The sequence below is a fragment of the Micropterus dolomieu genome, linkage group LG11 (genome assembly GCF_021292245.1).
Source record: "Micropterus dolomieu isolate WLL.071019.BEF.003 ecotype Adirondacks linkage group LG11, ASM2129224v1, whole genome shotgun sequence".
Taxonomy (NCBI): domain Eukaryota; kingdom Metazoa; phylum Chordata; class Actinopteri; order Centrarchiformes; family Centrarchidae; genus Micropterus; species Micropterus dolomieu.
In genome coordinates this window covers 9,353,124-9,371,108 of record NC_060160.1, presented here as the reverse complement: position 1 = coordinate 9,371,108, position 17,985 = coordinate 9,353,124, and the positions used below count along the sequence as shown (strand labels likewise).

Here is a 17,985-nt window from a genome sequence, read left to right as displayed (position 1 = left end):
CCCCCCCCCCCCCCCCCCCCCCCCCCCCCCCCCCCCCCCCCCCCCTCCTGCACAGCCCAGCACAGCCCAGCACGGCCCCCATGCCTTTGTGTGTGTGTGCGCGCGCTGTGAAGCTGACTGCGTACCCGAAAACCGTGTGACGGATGCCTTGCATATAAAATAAGGGGTTTTAAATTTATCCGTGTTATATATTCTATGGGATATAGGAAAATCTGCAGGTGCATGTCAAGGGGAAGAACCGGGTGGACCCACGTGAATCTCTCACTTATCTAAAGCCAGGAAATAGAAAGGAGAGCAACGCGTTGCCAGAAAGTGCCGCAAATTGGACTTTCCACCATCAGCAACCCTCTCTCTCCTCTCCTCTCTTCTTTCTCTCGCCATCCCTGCTCCTCTCTGTAGGTCTCCTCACTTACTCCCATCCAACCCCATTCTCCCATCCTTCAGTGATCCCAGAATAGCCTCTCACCGGAGCGCTCTCTAAATAATAGTGGGGAGTTTGGGATTTCGGGGTGACGCCGGAGATGGATTAAAGGGACTGTGCACCGCAAAACTGGAGCAGCACGCACGACCACGCCGGGGAGGAAGGGGGCGTCGGGACTCGGTCAATTCACGGAGCCCGCGGGATAGAGGTGAGTGCTCAGGCTGTCCGGTAGTATTGTGTCTCCCTGACCCCGCATGCCTCCCCCAGCAACCCACCGTTCCTCAGCACATGGATTTCACGTTTCCATAATTGATGATCTCATACGCAATCTGCTTATTTCTGCTTGTGGTGGAGTAACTGCTACGTTTACAATAGCATACAGGCTACAGCATTATGCTTCTTTTTTGCGGATCGTTTTGATATAGCCTAGTGGTTACTAAACATCTAAACTATAACATTCAATAAGCGATTAGCCTACCTTGAGAAAACCGAAATTAAAGCAAAACTGGACAGACATGTGGATTTAAAAAAAACTACAAATTATATTTTAATGAATTTATTAATACTAGCTTAAAATAATGGTTGAATTGTTTCCTTCAGTATTAAGGAAGGTGAGGTTAGTTGTGTAAACCCTCCTCCACATCAAGTGGTGCATATGGCCCTTTATGTCTCTCTGTCTGGTAAGGGCCCTGCGGTTGACATGGCTTTGCAGCTAGCACTGTAACTTTCTCGATGGATGGATGAGTAAATGGTGAATAGAAAATTGATCAACTGTTCTGATAACTTTATGTTCACCTCAGTCTTTCATTTTCAAGTTCATGAGCCATAGGTCAGGAAAAAGAGCAGCAACTTAACACTGTGCCTGTTGGGAGACACCAAGGATCCATGTCAGTACTGTGTGATGTGGTAATTTTGTAAACACTGTACTACTTTCTATATACAGAAATGTCTGCTTATGCTGAGGCAGACCTATGTGTAATTAGCCAAAACATTTTCTTTATCAGATAATTGGGTGTGTGGGGGTCACTGAATTGTTTGAGTGATGAATATGATGTGAGTCATATGCCATGGCCTTCGCAGTCTGTAGATCTCAAATCAGCACCTATGAGAGATTTTGGCAGCATTCTCCAACAGCATCATAAAAACAACCAAATTAGGGAATAACTTTTCCAAGGCAGAATGATGTCAGTCTCTTTAGTAGAGTTCTAGAGAGTTATAAACTGTAAATATGTACATATATTATATTACACCATATCACAATACAGTGAACAACAGTAGCCTGACACACAAAGAAATAATTTATTACACTGTACTGTGCAATACCATACTACACTAAGTATATACTAGTCTGTCTCTAACACACCCCACCAATGCCACATTGGTGGTCACTGAGACTTGTATCTTCCTTGCTGTCTGACAGACTGACACACTGTTTTTGTCCACTGCAGCCTTCATTCATACGCACACACACACATGAGATGTGCACAAATTGTTTAGACTATGCATGCATGCAAACACTACCATGATGTTTGCATGCACAAGCATAATTTGCTGTCACACAAACATATGACGGCCCTAAAGAGGTTCATTCTGTGTGTGTGTGTGTGTGTGTGTGTGTGTGTGATGTGAGTTGGGGTGAGGTTTAAATGCTGACTGGAGTAGGTCACTGAGACCAAGCAGCTGGGAGAGTGAAACCCAGGACCCAGCGTCTTCCTAAGCTGCTTTCAGCTACACTGGAATCTAGCCATCCCCATATTCTCCCTGTCTCTGATCCTCACCCACCACCAACCCCCTCTCCTCCCACCAGCACTCCCAGACATACACATTTACCAGACAAACTTGTGCTACACTCTTCTGATTTTGTTTTTTAAAAATTATTCTTCTTCTTTATGTCTTTGATCTCCAATTATCTTGTCCCCGGTTCTATCCTATTCTCTTCTACTCCTCTTCTTCCTCTCCTTCTTTCCTCTTCATTTCTAGCGGTCATGGAAATTAGACGGTAGAAGTCTTTGATTCTCTGTGCCTTACACCGCCTCAGGGTCAGGCCCTCTTATCTTGGAGAGAAAAAGAGAAACAGACAGAGAAAAGAGGATGGAGAAAAACAATGACAGGGGGAGCCATAGAGAGAGGTATTAAGACCGTGTAGGAAGGTGTAGAAAGGTAGAAAAAAAGCAGTGATGGTGATTTTTGGACAAATACTGTAAAAAGACAAAACAGGGCAGAGATAGAGCAAGTGAGAGAAGCAAAGCTAAACAAAAACTAAGCAAAGACAATAAAAGAGAGAGAGGAAGAACATGACAGAATCAGAAAGAGCTAGAGATACCTAGACAGCTTTCAGACAATATGAGTTTCTTGAAGGATAGTATTTTTGGATTGAAGCCTCAGATCAGCTGATTATGTGCTCATATTCAATCTGCCTTAAATTTGTGTCCATTTGTGTGCCAAACAAGAAAAGAAAACTGCAAGTAGAAAATTGCATTTACACAAGCATGGGAGAGCAAAACTCTCCACTAAAACCCATTGTAAATAGTGCCAATACATTTTAGTTGGATCAGCAGGTCTGTGACACAAAGCAGGTTTCATTGCATGTTTTAGGGAGAATTACACACCTGATGCATTTGAGCGAAACCAGATCCTCAAGTTTATCTCCTTCACTAGTATGCAATTTGTATTAAAAAGTCAATATTGACCAAACAAAAGAAAAATTTAGATATTAGAACAAGATCAGAGGTAATGCAGACAAAGAAAAAAGGAGGTCAAGAGAAAAGTGTTAAAATGAAGGCAGATTGGTAGGAAAAGGGGGATAGACGGAAGGTGATTGAGAAAGTGATAAGCATAATGGGACACAGAAAAGGTGGCAGGGTGAAACTGAGTGAGAGAGGGAAATGGGTAGAGCACAGAGATGCAGAAAGACAGACAGAATGTGGAGGAATATGGAGCTGTAGGGAGAGCAGTGAATATTTAACTCTGTTTAGTTTTCCATTTGGGCCCTTGGCTCTTAGTTCTCTCTGAGGACTTCTGATCGCCTACAGGTTACTGATGGCAGGAGATGTCTACATGTGTGTACATCTGAGTTTGTGAGGAAGATGAATTTAGTGTATAACAACCAGTAGGAAGTTAAAAACTACCTTTAGAAAATGAATGAGATTTTTTTTTCTGTTTGTAGATCCCACCATGAATTTTCAACACAGAGCATCCTGACCTTGCACGTGTTTCTCTGTCTCACTGCAAAATCAGTGTGGTCATTAAATGTGCATGTGCAGAGTTCTACGTGTAACTATTGAATGTGTATGGGTATGCAAACACAAATAATGCACCTCATTACCAAACAATACTACATTAAAAGTGCTCTGTTTACTAACACAAGGTCTTCTTCAAACTAATGCATAGTGATGTGTGCAGTATAACACATTTCAGCCTTAACCAGCCTTGGAAAACTTTTTTGAAGCTATGTTTCATTCATCAGAAAAGTCTAGGCCTGGCAGAAGTTTGAACGTCTTTTTGATGTTTTCAGAAATATTGATGGTGGAAATCCATGAAAGCGCTCTGACACTCCTCTCTGACATCTCCTCACAATCTGTTATCCCAACAGGCTGTGACTGGTCCCACCCCAAGATGACGTCCCCTAAAAACAAAGCCAAGAAGAAACCACCTAAAGACAGCATGACACTGCTGCCATGCTTTTATTTTGTAGAGGTATGTGTAGAAAGATTAGATATATTGATGAATCACCTTTTTGTATGCTTGGTCAACATGACTCACTACAATTACTGAATCGATCACTAGCTGAATCATTCTTTCTGCTGTGTAGAGTCATGCTACCGGTAAGGTTTTTCTATGTTGATTGCACCTGGATGCGTTTGCCCTTTATTTAAAGCAGAGTTTGATGTTCACAAGCAAGGTGTTGCTGTGGCAAGATTTGCGGTAAAACTTGGATGAATCATCTCTTTCCAGGCAAATATTAAATGCTAGTCACTCTTTGTTTTGTCCTTGGTCTTGTGCGTGTGGCGGGTATGTGTGTGTGTGTGTGTGTGTACATGCCTGTCTAGCTTCCCATCGTCCTGTCCTCTTTGGTGTCCCTGTACTTCCTGGAGTTGACAGATGTGTTGTCCCCGGCAATGGTGGGCTACCGCTGCCATGACCGCGACCTCTCCATGCCCTACGTGGAGACGGGCGATGAGCTCATACCTCTGTTGATGCTGCTGAGTTTGGCCTTCGCTGGTCCTGCAGCATCTGTAAGTCACCCCCCCCCCCCCCCACCCCACACACACACACACACCACACCTGAGTATGGCCACAACAAGTGGTGGACAAAGTTATATTGAGACTGCAGATTATTTTCTCCATTAATCAATCTCCATGATCAAAATAGTTGACAATTTTATGTCAGCTGACTTACATTTCAGCTGTACTTGTATAAACTGTTGGGTAGTTTAATATATAACAAAGCATATTTATAAATTCTTCATATGTTTACGAAAAATCTTACTTTGTAAAGTACAAAATTCCCCTCTGAGATGTAGAGGCATAGAAGTAGAAAGTGGCATGAAAGAAAATAGTCAAGTAAAGTACAAGTACCTCTGATTTGTACTTAAGTCCAGTACTTGAGTAACTGGACACCACTGGCCACAACAAACCGAAAAACACATACCCCAGACATATTATTGTCCTTTTAAAGTTGGTTTGGCCAACTTAATGTGTTAGCAATCACTTGCAAATACAGAGGTAAAATTACATTAATTTGGAGTAATTTTTCTGCCCCCCTGATCAAAGTTCAGTTTCTGCTCATCTTTTAGCTCTGGTTTGGTCTTAACCTCCTGAGAAAATCTCTTGATCTTAAGCTTGTTTGGCGTTCGATTTTTTAAATCTTGTTAGTCGCTGACATTGCTATTTGGTAGCGTACAGTTGGTTTATCAGATCTTGTTTTCACCTGACATCATATGCCACTACTAGAAACTGGACTGATGAGAGCTGAATTTTCAGCTCAGCTCAATGAGTAATAATTCCCTGTGGGTTTGTTACTGAGCACATTTGATCTATTGTTCATGTAAAAAAGTTGATCATTCATGTAAAAAATCTTCTCATATTGGAGTCACAAGGATAAAATCTTATCACAGAGGCGCAGTGATCTAATGTGTGTCTTGGGGTTTTGTTTGTGAGTTCTGGACACATATATCACACAGAAATGCTTGTGTACAGACAAATATGCAAACGTACAGCTTCTCAAACACGCACAAAGCAAATTCAATCTCCCCTTAGAAATGCAAAATCAATGGAAACACTGATAAATACACACCTGACATTCCAATACACACCATCAAACAGGTCACGAGGCCCCCAATCAATATACACACACTCATACGCACACTGCTAATCCATCAGCAGCATGGAAACGAGCAGACCACTCCAACACTCATCTATCACTCTGATTGGAAGTGATCACTATTCAATAGAACCCTGCCTTCGTTCTCTCTCTCTCGCTTGCTCCCTCTCACCGTAGATCACAATCACAGAAATGGAATGACATTAATTGCACCCTTTTTCTTTTTTGTTCTCTTTCATATATTTCTTTCTGTGCCTTACGGTGTTGCTATATGACAGAAATACATATTTTGTTTTTTTTATGTGTTCCTTTCTTGCCATTTACCAAATTCTCTCCATCTTTCTGTAGATTATGATGGGGGAGGCCCTGATGTACTGTATGCAATCCAAACTGAAGACATGTCCCAAGTCAGAGAGCAGCATCAATGCTGGAGGCTGCAGCTTCAACTCCTTCCTACGCAGAACCGTGCGCTTCGTCGGTACGTCCAACTACCAATCCTTATGGGGTTATTTGAAGGTTGGAGTTTTGTCAGATACTGTGGTAGAATTCTACTCCACAGCATCTAATAGTTAGTGAATAACGTTCAGGGTTTGCTCAAAAAAACTTTGACAGGATACGTGGCTGTTGCTATGGACATAACAATAGTTATAGCGTAGCCTGCCCCAGGGGCCATCGTTTAGAGGCGCTTATTGATCACATGGTTTGTCAAATAGCATTATTTTCCCATATATGCTTATTCTGTTAGTGATGAAGCCTGAAAAAGCATTTGATCGAATATACATAATATATTTTACATTTGGACTTAGGTGCTAACATTGTAAATAGCTGTCTGCTGTCAGTAGTTGGGAGTAACATGGTGTTTTTAAGATGGAAATCAGTTTTGTCTCAAACAAATTATTCCACTTACCGGCTGAGCCCCCAAACGGATTCCACTTTTCAGAGTAGGGAAATAAACTAATTACATGCATTAAATGAAGGATGACTTAAAATGAAAAAGGCATGATATAATGCTCCACGGAAAATATCTTGAGGCAGACCTTGAGCTTTGAAGTGAAAAGAGTAATTAATTCACCTTGCCAAATTTCAATGTCTGCGGAAAAGCTTCATAGCAAAAAAAACTGATGGCTTGTGGTGTCACTTCAGGTTGTCGGTGTAAATTCAACGTTGTTTTCGGCTGCAGGTGTTCATAAATGTGGAGAAACCACAAGGGGCTTTTAGTTCATTTGCCAAGGCTGCCATATCATCTCTGTCTCTGTCTCTTACCTCGCTCTCCCTCAGGTGTTCATGTGTTCGGTCTCCTGGCAACAGCCCTGGTGACAGATGTCATCCAGTTAGCTACTGGTTACCACGCCCCTTTCTTCCTCACCGTCTGCCAGCCCAATTACACGGCCCCGGGAGTGTCATGTGACAACAATGCCTACATCACAAGGGACATCTGCATGGGGAAAGACCAGTATGCCATCATGTCAGCTAGGTATGACACACACATATAGAGATATTTAAAACAGCATCCATGGGCACATAGCAAGTCTCCATTTCCCCATATACAAAAGAATAGAAAACACAGACACACAGATACACAGTACATTCATCACTATGAAGTACTGTATCGGTTTATTTGAACCGGATATTTGTTTTATGCTTCTTAGCTCCCTAGCAGGCTGCTCTCATTCCATTAAATAGGAATTCAGCAATGTTAGATCACTTTGCTTGCTAGTTCATGCTTTGTCAAAAATGCTACAGAACACACTGAGTTATAATGCTGAAAGGATTTACAGATGTTGCACCGTATACTGTGTAAATGCAACCTGCAACGTGAGGAGTCATTAAAATGTGCATTTTAAGAGGATTACAGAAGATTAAAGTAGCAAAGGATTGAAATTGTTGTTGTTAAAGTTGGATATTTAATTAATGCAAGATTTGCTAATTAATGATATGCTGCTTAGTAAAGTTTATTTGTACAACAAGACTTTACAAATTCTCATTGTGCCCAGCTGTGGCATCTCACATGCAGGTGCTGTGACTACGTTTGGCTTCTGAAGATACTCTTTAGCAGCCCAGTATGTACTGTAACAAACAGACAGACAAACAAGCTACAACATATGGGTATTAGACGGGCATAATAAATGCGTACAGACAGAAAAGATAAATATAGCTCATATAGGGATAATCCCAGAAGTACAAACACACCAATGATTGTACTCTATACTTGTGAGAACCCATGTTGACATAATGCATTCCCTAGAACCCCACTCATATATATATATATATAAAAATATATATGTCCCAAGTCAGAGATATATATATATTTCAATATATATATATATGTGTGTGTGTGTGTGTGTATATATATATATACATATATATGTATTTATATATATATATATATATATGTTGGGCTTCTGTAAATAGCATCATAGAGTATGGTCTAGACCTGCTCTTTTATGAAAAGCGCTGTGAGATAACTGTTGTTGTGATTTGGCGCTATATAAATAAAATTGAATTGAATTGAATTGAATATATATATATATATATAATATATTTATTTACCCAGTGGTTGGTTAGTGGTTAAAAAACACAACAACTTGTTTATGCACTTCAGCTTTACGGGACAGGTTATGGTTTAGGGGTATGGGTTTAAAATTGAGAGAACATGTTGTTGAACAGAGCAAGACCAGCTGTTTTCCTGTTCCCAGTCTTTGTGCTAAGCTAAGCTAACCAGACATGAGAGTGGTATCGATCTTCTTGTCTAACTCTCAGCAAGAAAGCAAATAAAAATATTTCCCAAAATGTTGAACTATCGCTTCAACATTCACAAGAAAATTGAACTTAATGTAACTGTAGCCTGAAGCCTAAAACCAGCCAAAATGTACGCGCTTTTAAAAATGTCCTTACTATTAAGGTCTTCACAAAGATATAAGTACCAGTACACACAGGTTTAGCCTTGAAAAAGTTGAGAAGGTAAACACAGTAGTGCAAGACACAAGGATAAATACACTAGTGTCTTAATAAGGCAAATTAAATGAGACTGGTGATTCAGTTATCTAAACTTTAAATTGGCGGCTTTGACCGCAGCTCATTCACTCTCCCCTAATGTTCCCACTAATGCCCCGTGGTATTCTGTTTGTGTTATTAATTGCTCACAAGGACGTACGCTCAGTTTAACAAACACAGTTGGGCAGACACTCAGGTTTTAATGTCAAACACAATCCAGACATCACAAATAATGTGAGACATGATAGTTTTATTCAGGTTTATTCAAGAGGCAATAAATAAACTCAGAATCCACACAGCTTGTGTAAACATGCATCTGTCTTTCTCTCTCTGCCTTCAGTCTTTCACACCTAATTCTCCCCGTTTCTCCCCTCAGGAAAACATTTCCATCCCAGCATGCAACGCTCTCTGGCTTCGCTGCGGTCTATATCTCCGTAAGCACATATGTCTCTTTCTTGCCTTCTATGTTTATGTACCTACAGTAAGTATGAAGTATTTGCATCACATACTGCATACTACACTACTCACATGTGTTTGTGATTTATTGTACCGCTCTTAAGTTAATTCAGTGTAACTTTGAAAGACTAGTTAACCCTGTTTTGTGTAACATTTAACAGTTTTTGGTGACATCAATATTACTGAACTGTTTTGCACTATATTTATTTATCTTCAGAATTTTTATTTCATAATGTTTGTACGGATAACAATTTGTTAGTTTGTTCACTTATCCGGGGTCATGACAACTATCCAGGTGCTCTTCTACTTATTCTTAAAGCAACTACAAGGAGTTTTTAACTGGTTATGAAGAAGTCTCAATTTAATACTGATGCCTCTATATGACCACTATATGTCAGTGGGTCAGATTCCCCGCAAAACCTAACAAAACAATTTACAGAATGCACCACGCAGACAGGAAGAGTGTACGTTTACCTATTCCCTGGCAAAGTTTTGCAGTGAGTAATACTTTAACCAGTTAAAAGGAAGCAGGAGGAGAGTTTTCTTTAGCTAACAAAACAGCAAGATGGGACAGTGATAGAGCCTGGGTGAAAACACAAGTCAACCTTGGCCGGTCATTCAACAGAATTGCAGGATTTTAAAGGAGGGAGAAAAAAAACAAGTTGCATCTTTCTTTCACTCGCTTCCAAAACAAATTCACACGCTAGCCAGATAAAGATCTTTACGACACAAGGTTGTGGAAACATTGCCACTTTTGTCCACAGGGTGCGCCATAATCAACACAAAATGAAAGTTCCTTGTATAGTTGCTTTAACAAACATTACTGCTGGTAACATAAAATTAGTTCCTGCATATCAGAGGATTTCTGGCTGCAATGAAATCACTGTCATTTCATATACAAGTCATAATTACATTATAGTGATTACTCACTGAGAGATTTACGATTGACAGTACAATTCTCAGACCACAGTACCCTCAGGCCAGAGCCGTCTGAATTAAAATACATTAAAAGAATAATAGGCACCGTCTTTAAATTCCGTGTTCATTGTCATCCTAATGCTTGTTGGGTAGCTTTTTGCCATTCTGCAGTCCGATGCTGACTGCAGCAGAATGTGAATTGTACAGCAAAGTAGCACTTTGCTGTACAATGTCATTTTTCCATGAGGTAACACCCTCCTACACACACACACCCTCCTCCACCAATGGCTGTTGCAAGCTACTGGCCATATCACTGCTGCCTCACTGATCCGAGAGTGTGCTCATTAAAGCTCACCAGACAGATTTCTGACGAGAGAGAAAAGGCAGGAGAGGAGGAGGAAAGCAGCTGTTTTGGTTGCTAGAGTTACAACATGTTGTCCAATCTCTACAAAGTTGAGAAGCACCCCGAGCACACAGATCACTTTTCTTTCTTCAGTTTGTTCTTCACTGCCCACCATATTAAGACATGTATTTCTTCTTCAAAAACCTATGTGATAAAATGATAATGAAGTGAAACAATTCCACTTGTTTCCACTCTTCCTCTCCTCCTCTCCCCATGTATTTTTTTAATTTGCTGAAACTCGACAGATAAAGCAGAACACTTCACACGGCAGACACAGTTTCAATTGCATTGGGAGTAACTTAAATGTCACCCTGTGGATAGATGTTTGTTCCCGCTCTCTTGCTTGAAGAGAAGTGGGATTTTTATGCTCAATACTAGATGGACAAGCTTGTTAAAATGGATATTTTTGCAAAGCCTGCTTTTCTGTCACTCAGCTGTCTATCACTTTACGTAATCGAAATAAAGTTTGTATACAGAGAATTTGAATGTAACTGTACATATATTCTCTCTCCCTTCATGTAAACCCCCACCCCCCCGCTCACTCTGTTTAACTGTCAAAGAATATTCATCTGAATGACCCAGTTAACCTCATATGCAGCATACGTTTTATTTTCTTAAAACAGCTCTAACAATTAAGGTTGTATCTTTTACATTTTCAAGGAACAAAAGTGAGACAGTTCATTTAACATTTTCAATATAATGTCACTTAAAGATAATTCTTCAAATCAGTGGAGATTCATTGGAGACAAGTGAAATGTTGGACATGGTTAGCTCAGTAAAAAGAGTGGGAACCGGTGGAAACATCTGGTTTTTTTTGACATCATTGAGATATAATGTAGTAATTAGTGAGCTTTAGAGGTGCTGATAGGGGGATTTTTCTTTTGAATATAGCCAGAACATTTCCCGCTGCCTTTTAATAACATCTCCTCCCCAGTCTTCATATGTGTCTTTTGCATATTGATGTGTGCTTCTCTCTCCACAGATGTATTTCAATGCCAGCATCAGCAGCACAACAAAGCTGCTGAAGCCGTTGCTGGTATTTGCTTTTTGCATGGCGGCAGGCCTCGCCGGGCTGACACAGATAACTCAGCACCGCAGTCACCCAATAGACGTCTACGTGGGATACCTCATAGGAGCCAGCATTGGAGTCTACCTGGTTAGTTAAACAAAGTGCGCAAGAGTGCATATGGCAAGCATGGCAAACGATTTATCAGTCTTCAGTCAAGTTGTAAAATAAAATCTCTAGACCAATAGGAGTTAATTTATTTAGCTGGTGTCAAGATAATTACTCCTTTTATGATAATGTAACGTGTGATAATGTAGTGAAATTTTCTCTCTTATTTCAGGATTTAGTTTGTGAAATGAGTGCCAGCATATGTTTGTATGTATTTAGGGATTTGTTTTGTCCCCGGGGAGCAGTTAACCGTCAGCATGCTGCATGGTGGGAATGACTAAATACACATAAATAGATTTTGTTTTTTTATAAAGTGGTTTAGTTGTTTTGCTGTGACTGAGTTGTCCCATTGTATTATTCTAACACTATCACAGTATGTGTTAACAAATGGTTATTTTTTTCATCACCTCTCCTCTCCGTGTGGCTTCCATACTCTTCTCTCCCAGCATTTTTTTTTTTGGCAAGCTCTATATATAGCTTTTTCTATTACAGAGGGAAGGGAGAGAGAATGAATAATCGGATAAGAATTCTCTGGAACAATTTCACACTTCATTTTAAGAAAACTTGTCGTTGCCTTTTTCCACGCTTCTCTCCTCCTCTCAGTCTCTTTAGCTCTCGTCTTTCAGTATTTAAAGGATGAATTCTGAGAGAGGGGGAAGAAAGTGATTCATGCTGACCTCAGACTAAACAGGAGGGAGACGGAGAGATGCCTATTCATGCATATGCTCCCCACTAATAGGGATATTTTTTCCCGCCCAAAGATTAAAGAAAACACATTCCCACACTTAAGTCTTTATTTAACATGCCGGGTACTTCTATCTCCTCATTTATTTCTCCTCCCTACCTCCCTCCCTGTATCCCTCTGTCCTATGTCAGGCTGTGTACGCAGTGGGAAACTTCAAAGCATCAGAAGAAGATGCTCACTCTTTACAAAGACTGACCCCGACTCAGCAGAAGGACGGCCTGAGGGTGCTGAGTCAGCGGAGTCATGACTCTCTTTACAGGAAAACTCCCAGGGTGTCTGAGAGCAGAGAGGAGCTTGGGGTGGGGCTGGGGTCCGGGGCCCGCAGTAAGGTGAGGAGGGAAAAGGCCTCTCTGGCCTCCCTCAAACGTGCGAGTGCTGATGTGGAGCTACTAGCAACCCGGGGTCCCATGGGCAAGGAAACTATGGTAACCTTCAGCAACACCTTGCCCCGAGTCGCAAACGGCAACAGCCCCATCTCCCCCTCAGATGAGCCAGCTACCACGCAGCGTCACATGACCTTCCATGTGCCCTTTGACCCCCAGAGGTCTCGGCAGCTGGTGTCAGAGTGGAAGCAGCGCTCACTGGAGATCCGCAGCCAGAGCTCACGAGACGAGGAGGAGGAGGTAATGGACGGGAGAGATGGAGGAGATGAAGGAGGAGCAGCAGCAGGAGAGGGAGGAGACCAGGAGATGCCGTCCTCTCTTTATCCCACAGTGCAAGCCAACAAGGGCATTGCCACACCGACTGGGGCCAGGATGGTGGTGGCACCGCCACTCGTTCACATCCCTGAGGAGGCCTCTCGGCCGCCACCTGTCTCCCCCAAGAGTGCCAAGACCCGCGCCAAGTGGCTGTCTCTCACTGAGGGAGGAGGGGTGAAAGAGCCGGGAACAGGTCCCATTGCAGTGTCAACTCCGCGTGTGCCCAACACGCAGCCCAACCAGCTACCCAGCCAGCAAAGAGTCACTCAGGTGAGGCAGCAATTAGAAAGTGAATCATAATAACTACATTATTTTGAGCAGTCATTTTTCATTCTTTAATTTCAAGTAACATGCAGGCAGTTCTGAAAAATATAGTTTTGACAGGAGACATGATTTAATAGCTGACAAACACTGTGTGTGCTATACATCTATGATTTATATTGTTGGTAAAATCAAAACAGAACAAGTGGAGCAGGTAATTTCACTGATTCATTTCCAATATAAACCACTCTCGCAAGGGTTCAAATACTAATTATAGTTAGGGTTTAATCTAATTAAAATGTCTAGAAGGGATATTACTATTACCCTTTACTGTGTTTACTATTGTAAAAGCAAATTTGTTCTGTAGTAGCTTTTCTTGAGATTGAAAGTTCTTTCTTCACTTTGGAAACAGCCGGTAGCGAAACAGTCCCATCACAAGTTCCCTTTAGTACCACATGATCTTCCTCAGCAGATGGAGTTGCCCAGTTGTCATGGATGTTGTCCAGATTCAGATTCAGATTCATTCTTTATTGTCCTCGATGGAGGAAATCTTTCATACAGACTGTACCAAGAGCAACGTTCAACACACATAACATGCACATACTGCACATATTGTACACATATTACACAGGAGTGGAAATTTTATAAATGTTCAAATTTCCACTTCTTTGATCTTGAGATTGAAAGTTCATTGTTTACCATGGAAACAGCAGTTGACAAAACAATATCACCAACACGGTCCATTTGGTAGCTGATCTGGAGCAGCTATTTGGCACTCTTCTGAGCACTTAGCATCTTTCCTTTGTACATTCTGACTAGGTTTTCTTCTGTCCTTCAGGTGATCGCCATGTCTAAGCAGCAGGGACATGGACCCATCACTTCATCTACTAAAACATCAGAAGGGGGCTCCTCATCCGGCGGTGGGTCCAACTGTTCTGAGTCACCCTATTACCGGATCCCATCTGATCGAGACAGCTGCACTGGGAGCAACCCAGGCAGCATCGCCGGAAGTGGGAGCATAGTCACAATCGACGCTCATGCCCCTCATCACCCGGTGGTGCGTGTGTCGGCCAATAACGGGAAGCCGTGGGAGTGGAGAAACACCATCAGCGGTAACATGATGGCTACTGACACAGCCGGGGACAAACATCGCGTAGCCCTGCAGCGGCAGGACAATGTTAGTCACTACCGGGATTACCGGACACTCCCAGGGAAAACGGACTCGCTTTGCTCCTCCTCGGCCAGCGGCAGCGCCGAAGGAGGAGCGGAGCTACCTCCCCCACCTCTCCCCACTTCCTCCTCCCCTCTGCCTCCCCCTCCTCAACTGTTGTCATCCCCTCTACCACCACCGCCTCCTCACTCGTCTTCTTCTCCTTTGCCTCCCCCTCCTCACCTGTCCTCTCAGATGTCCCCACCACCTCTCCCATCATCCTCTCAAATGCCCCCCCCTCCTCACCCATCTTCTTCCCAAATGCCCCCCCCTCCTCACCCATCTTCTTCCCAAATGCCCCCACCACCTCACCCATCCTCCTGTCAAATGCCTCCACCTCCTCACCCATCCTCCTGTCAAATGCCCCCACCTCCACATCCATCTTCTTCCCCTTTGCCACCTCCACCACATCCCTCATCCTCCATGCATCCTCCTCCCCACCCGTCCTGCTCCAGCATGCTTCCCCCTCCTCCCCATCCCGACTTACTGATGGACAGCCACAGCCAGGCCCTGTCCCGGTCCTCCACCCTGCCTCGTCGCCCCTCTGTCTCCGCCCGCAGCCATGCTGAGCAGGAGCACTACTACAAGGCCATGCAGAATGAAAGGATGTTATAGTGAAGGAGAAAGACAATAGACATCATTGTCATATCAATGATTATACTTAAAAAAAACTCAGTTAAAAGAGACAGTGAAACAAAGTAGGTTGTGGCAGGTGAATCGCAATTTATGACTTTTGAAAAAAATGACAAAGAGGATTAGAGACTCAGTCAAAATGCTGGAAATGAAGAGACAGCAGGGGTGCAGGACCGTGGGGCGGTCTGGCTGCTCACACACACTCAGCAGGGGATCTGGTTTTTCTCGGCTCACATGTACTGCCCACAGCGCCGGCTCAACAGCCCTGAGTGGAAGAATAACAGTCAAGGGAAGAAAGGGACGAGGAAAGAGAGCAGGGTGAAGATTAAAAACCCTAGTTTCAGCATGCACATCCTGTGTGTTTCTTTAAGACACATTCAAAGAAGGAATGGAAGAGGCTGCAGCTGAAAGAGAGATATCACAATGAACACTGGGATTTGCTAAATCAAGTTTCCCTGGAGAGATGGGATAAGACTGAGAAAACAAAACAACTACAGGCAATACTAGCTCTCCTTAAACTAGCGCAGCTGTTTGAGGTTGCCAACCATTACACACAGAGAATTTGCCATTGTAACCAGCTGAGAAACTTAAACACACCCAAAAGCTATGAATAAAAAAAAGGTTTAACCAGAGGTTCAAGAGTATTAGCCACAACCCACAGAGCATGAGAGTCTTTTTACCCCTCTGAATAAACAAACCAAATGGGGAATTTTATTTTTGACGCCAAGCAAATCTGTCAGTATTCACCAGAGAGAGCCAGCTTAGGAAGTGTTACTTCTGGATGGTGTGTGAGAAGGAGGAGGAGGGGAGGGTATAAGGAGGATCACGCATAGTCGGGTAGCCCTATACAGACGTCACTGAATGGATTACTGTTGTAAACATGAGAAGCGATGGAAAGGAAAGAGAATTGTTTCTCAAATGAAGAGGGTGGCTGGGCCGCACAGCACAGCGAGCCAGGCAGCCAGTCTGTCTTAGCTGTGTGCAAAACTTGATGCAGAGCCTGAAGCAGCACTAAGGAGATTAACGTTTGTTTATCAAACCATGCTAGCACTCTCTTCCCTCCGTAGTCCTTTACATTTGGCCCTTCTGGCAAATCACAATGGTGACAGGAATGTTAATGCAAAGCTGCCCAGCCAGCCGTGCAGCCCGCCATCCCCACCAACATGGACATTGGCTGAAGCAGGTGTTGCTTGGATGCGGCTAACCGGCTTGTGTTGCTGGCAATCTCTCTTTATACCTGTTACCATTTGAAAGGTGTTGGTACCACTTTCTAACTATGCACTTCATACATTTATCATAAGTTGTTTCTTGATTAATGATAATTTATTTATGCTTTACAGATCAGAAATAAGACATTCTTTAGAGAAACGTTTGGGTTGTCAGGTTGTAAAACATCTTTAATTAGTGTATGTCTTTTTATCAAGCTGTTTTATTTTTCAGTAAGCCCCCTGGAGGAAGACTACTATTTACAATATTAATTCCAGTCTTACAATTCTGTATTCATCCATCCTTCTTTACCCCTTTATACTTTATCTTTTTTCAGTCTATCACAGGGATACCCTTACTTAAGTATGCCTTATTAGAAAGTGATACCAAGATGTTTTGTCCCTCTGTGATATGAAATAAATTCCTAATTTGTTGAGCAGCCAACACCATGAGCCAGCAAAGGTTTTAAAAAATGTCAAGAAATCAATCTCATGTTCAAATAAACCATGGACAAATTACATCTGCTGATGAAGACCATGTAATGTGGTCAAATGGTCCAGAACAAGCAAAAGTAAATACACTTCCAATTGAGACTGTTTTTTATCAGCTGCCACTTTTAGACGAAACAATTAGTTATTAATCGTAGAAATAATCTCATTATTAATCAATTATGACAATAATCAGTAGTTGCAGCCCTAAGAAATACGCTTTGAATCGACATCTACGAGTTGAGAGGAAGTGCGTGTTCTTCCTGCTCACCCCTGCCTCTTGTGCGTATTTATATTATGTTGTATAAAGTCTTTATCTGGTACCTATCATTTCATACATCCAAGTTTTTTCTAACCATGAGAAGATATTCCGTCAAATGATAAGTGCTTTATTTTAGATCGTACTTTGATCATATTTTAATGAAAGACAGACTCACAAACACACAGATGAAAAAGTGGGGTTTCACCCATGCACCATAACATCTGAAGGCTACATGAACTGATTTTGTAAAGTTGTGCTAGCAAGGGGTGGGTTAAATGGAACAAGTTGTATTTTGTAGTGGAGCTCCTCAGACGTGGAGCTGGTAGATAATGTTGCTTGTTGGTTTGTGCTGCATGTGTGTACGAGCGTGTTTTTTAACTTCTGTGCTTCAAGTCTGCACCGTTACTTTTGACAGACAGACATGCTGCATTTTTCAGTGCTGGTGATTATCGTACTACTTTCCCCTATTTTGACTGTAAAAATACTTGATATTACCTAATATTATTAATACTATTATTATTCCACAGTCCTTTTTTATGGGCTAATGTTTTCTATCTGTGGTGATGTGTAACATTAACAACCTGATTGAATAAAAAAATTGAAGACTTCTTAACTGAGGTTTTATCTTGTGTTACTTGACAGCACAGTTGCATGTATAGTACAGCTCAAAATAGAGAGAGGGTCAATTTCAGAGCAGCTTTTACCACCACTCTAATGAAAAGGATCTTCTCCATTGATTCTTGGGTTATGAGTGCGTTGATGCTCATTCATACTGTATACACACACACACACT

At 42.1% G+C, this 17,985-nt stretch overlaps 1 protein-coding gene across 1 annotated transcript; it reads left to right on the top strand.

Moving 5' to 3' along the window:
• The first annotated feature begins 384 nt into the window (after window positions 1–384).
• Window positions 385–17,746, top strand: LOC123978476 (phospholipid phosphatase-related protein type 3-like). Its single transcript, XM_046061703.1, has 9 exons — window positions 385–629; window positions 4,014–4,117; window positions 4,471–4,656; window positions 6,093–6,222; window positions 7,023–7,218; window positions 9,115–9,172; window positions 11,498–11,671; window positions 12,566–13,402; window positions 14,232–17,746. Exons 2-9 carry the CDS (start codon window positions 4,037–4,039, stop codon window positions 15,216–15,218), a joined length of 2,649 nt encoding a protein of 882 aa, XP_045917659.1. The 5' UTR covers window positions 385–629; window positions 4,014–4,036; the 3' UTR covers window positions 15,219–17,746.
• The last annotated feature ends 239 nt before the right edge of the window (window positions 17,747–17,985 follow it).

Bases quoted from the DNA above. Each gene is read 5' to 3' on its own strand.
- LOC123978476 (XM_046061703.1), top strand. From the start codon at position 4,037: ATGACGTCCCCTAAAAACAAAGCCAAGAAGAAACCACCTAAAGACAGC. The intron at 11,672-12,565 runs GTTAGTTAAACA...GTCCTATGTCAG, and splicing joins CCAGCATTGGAGTCTACCTG to GCTGTGTACGCAGTGGGAAA. The intron at 13,403-14,231 runs GTGAGGCAGCAA...TCTGTCCTTCAG, and splicing joins GCCAGCAAAGAGTCACTCAG to GTGATCGCCATGTCTAAGCA.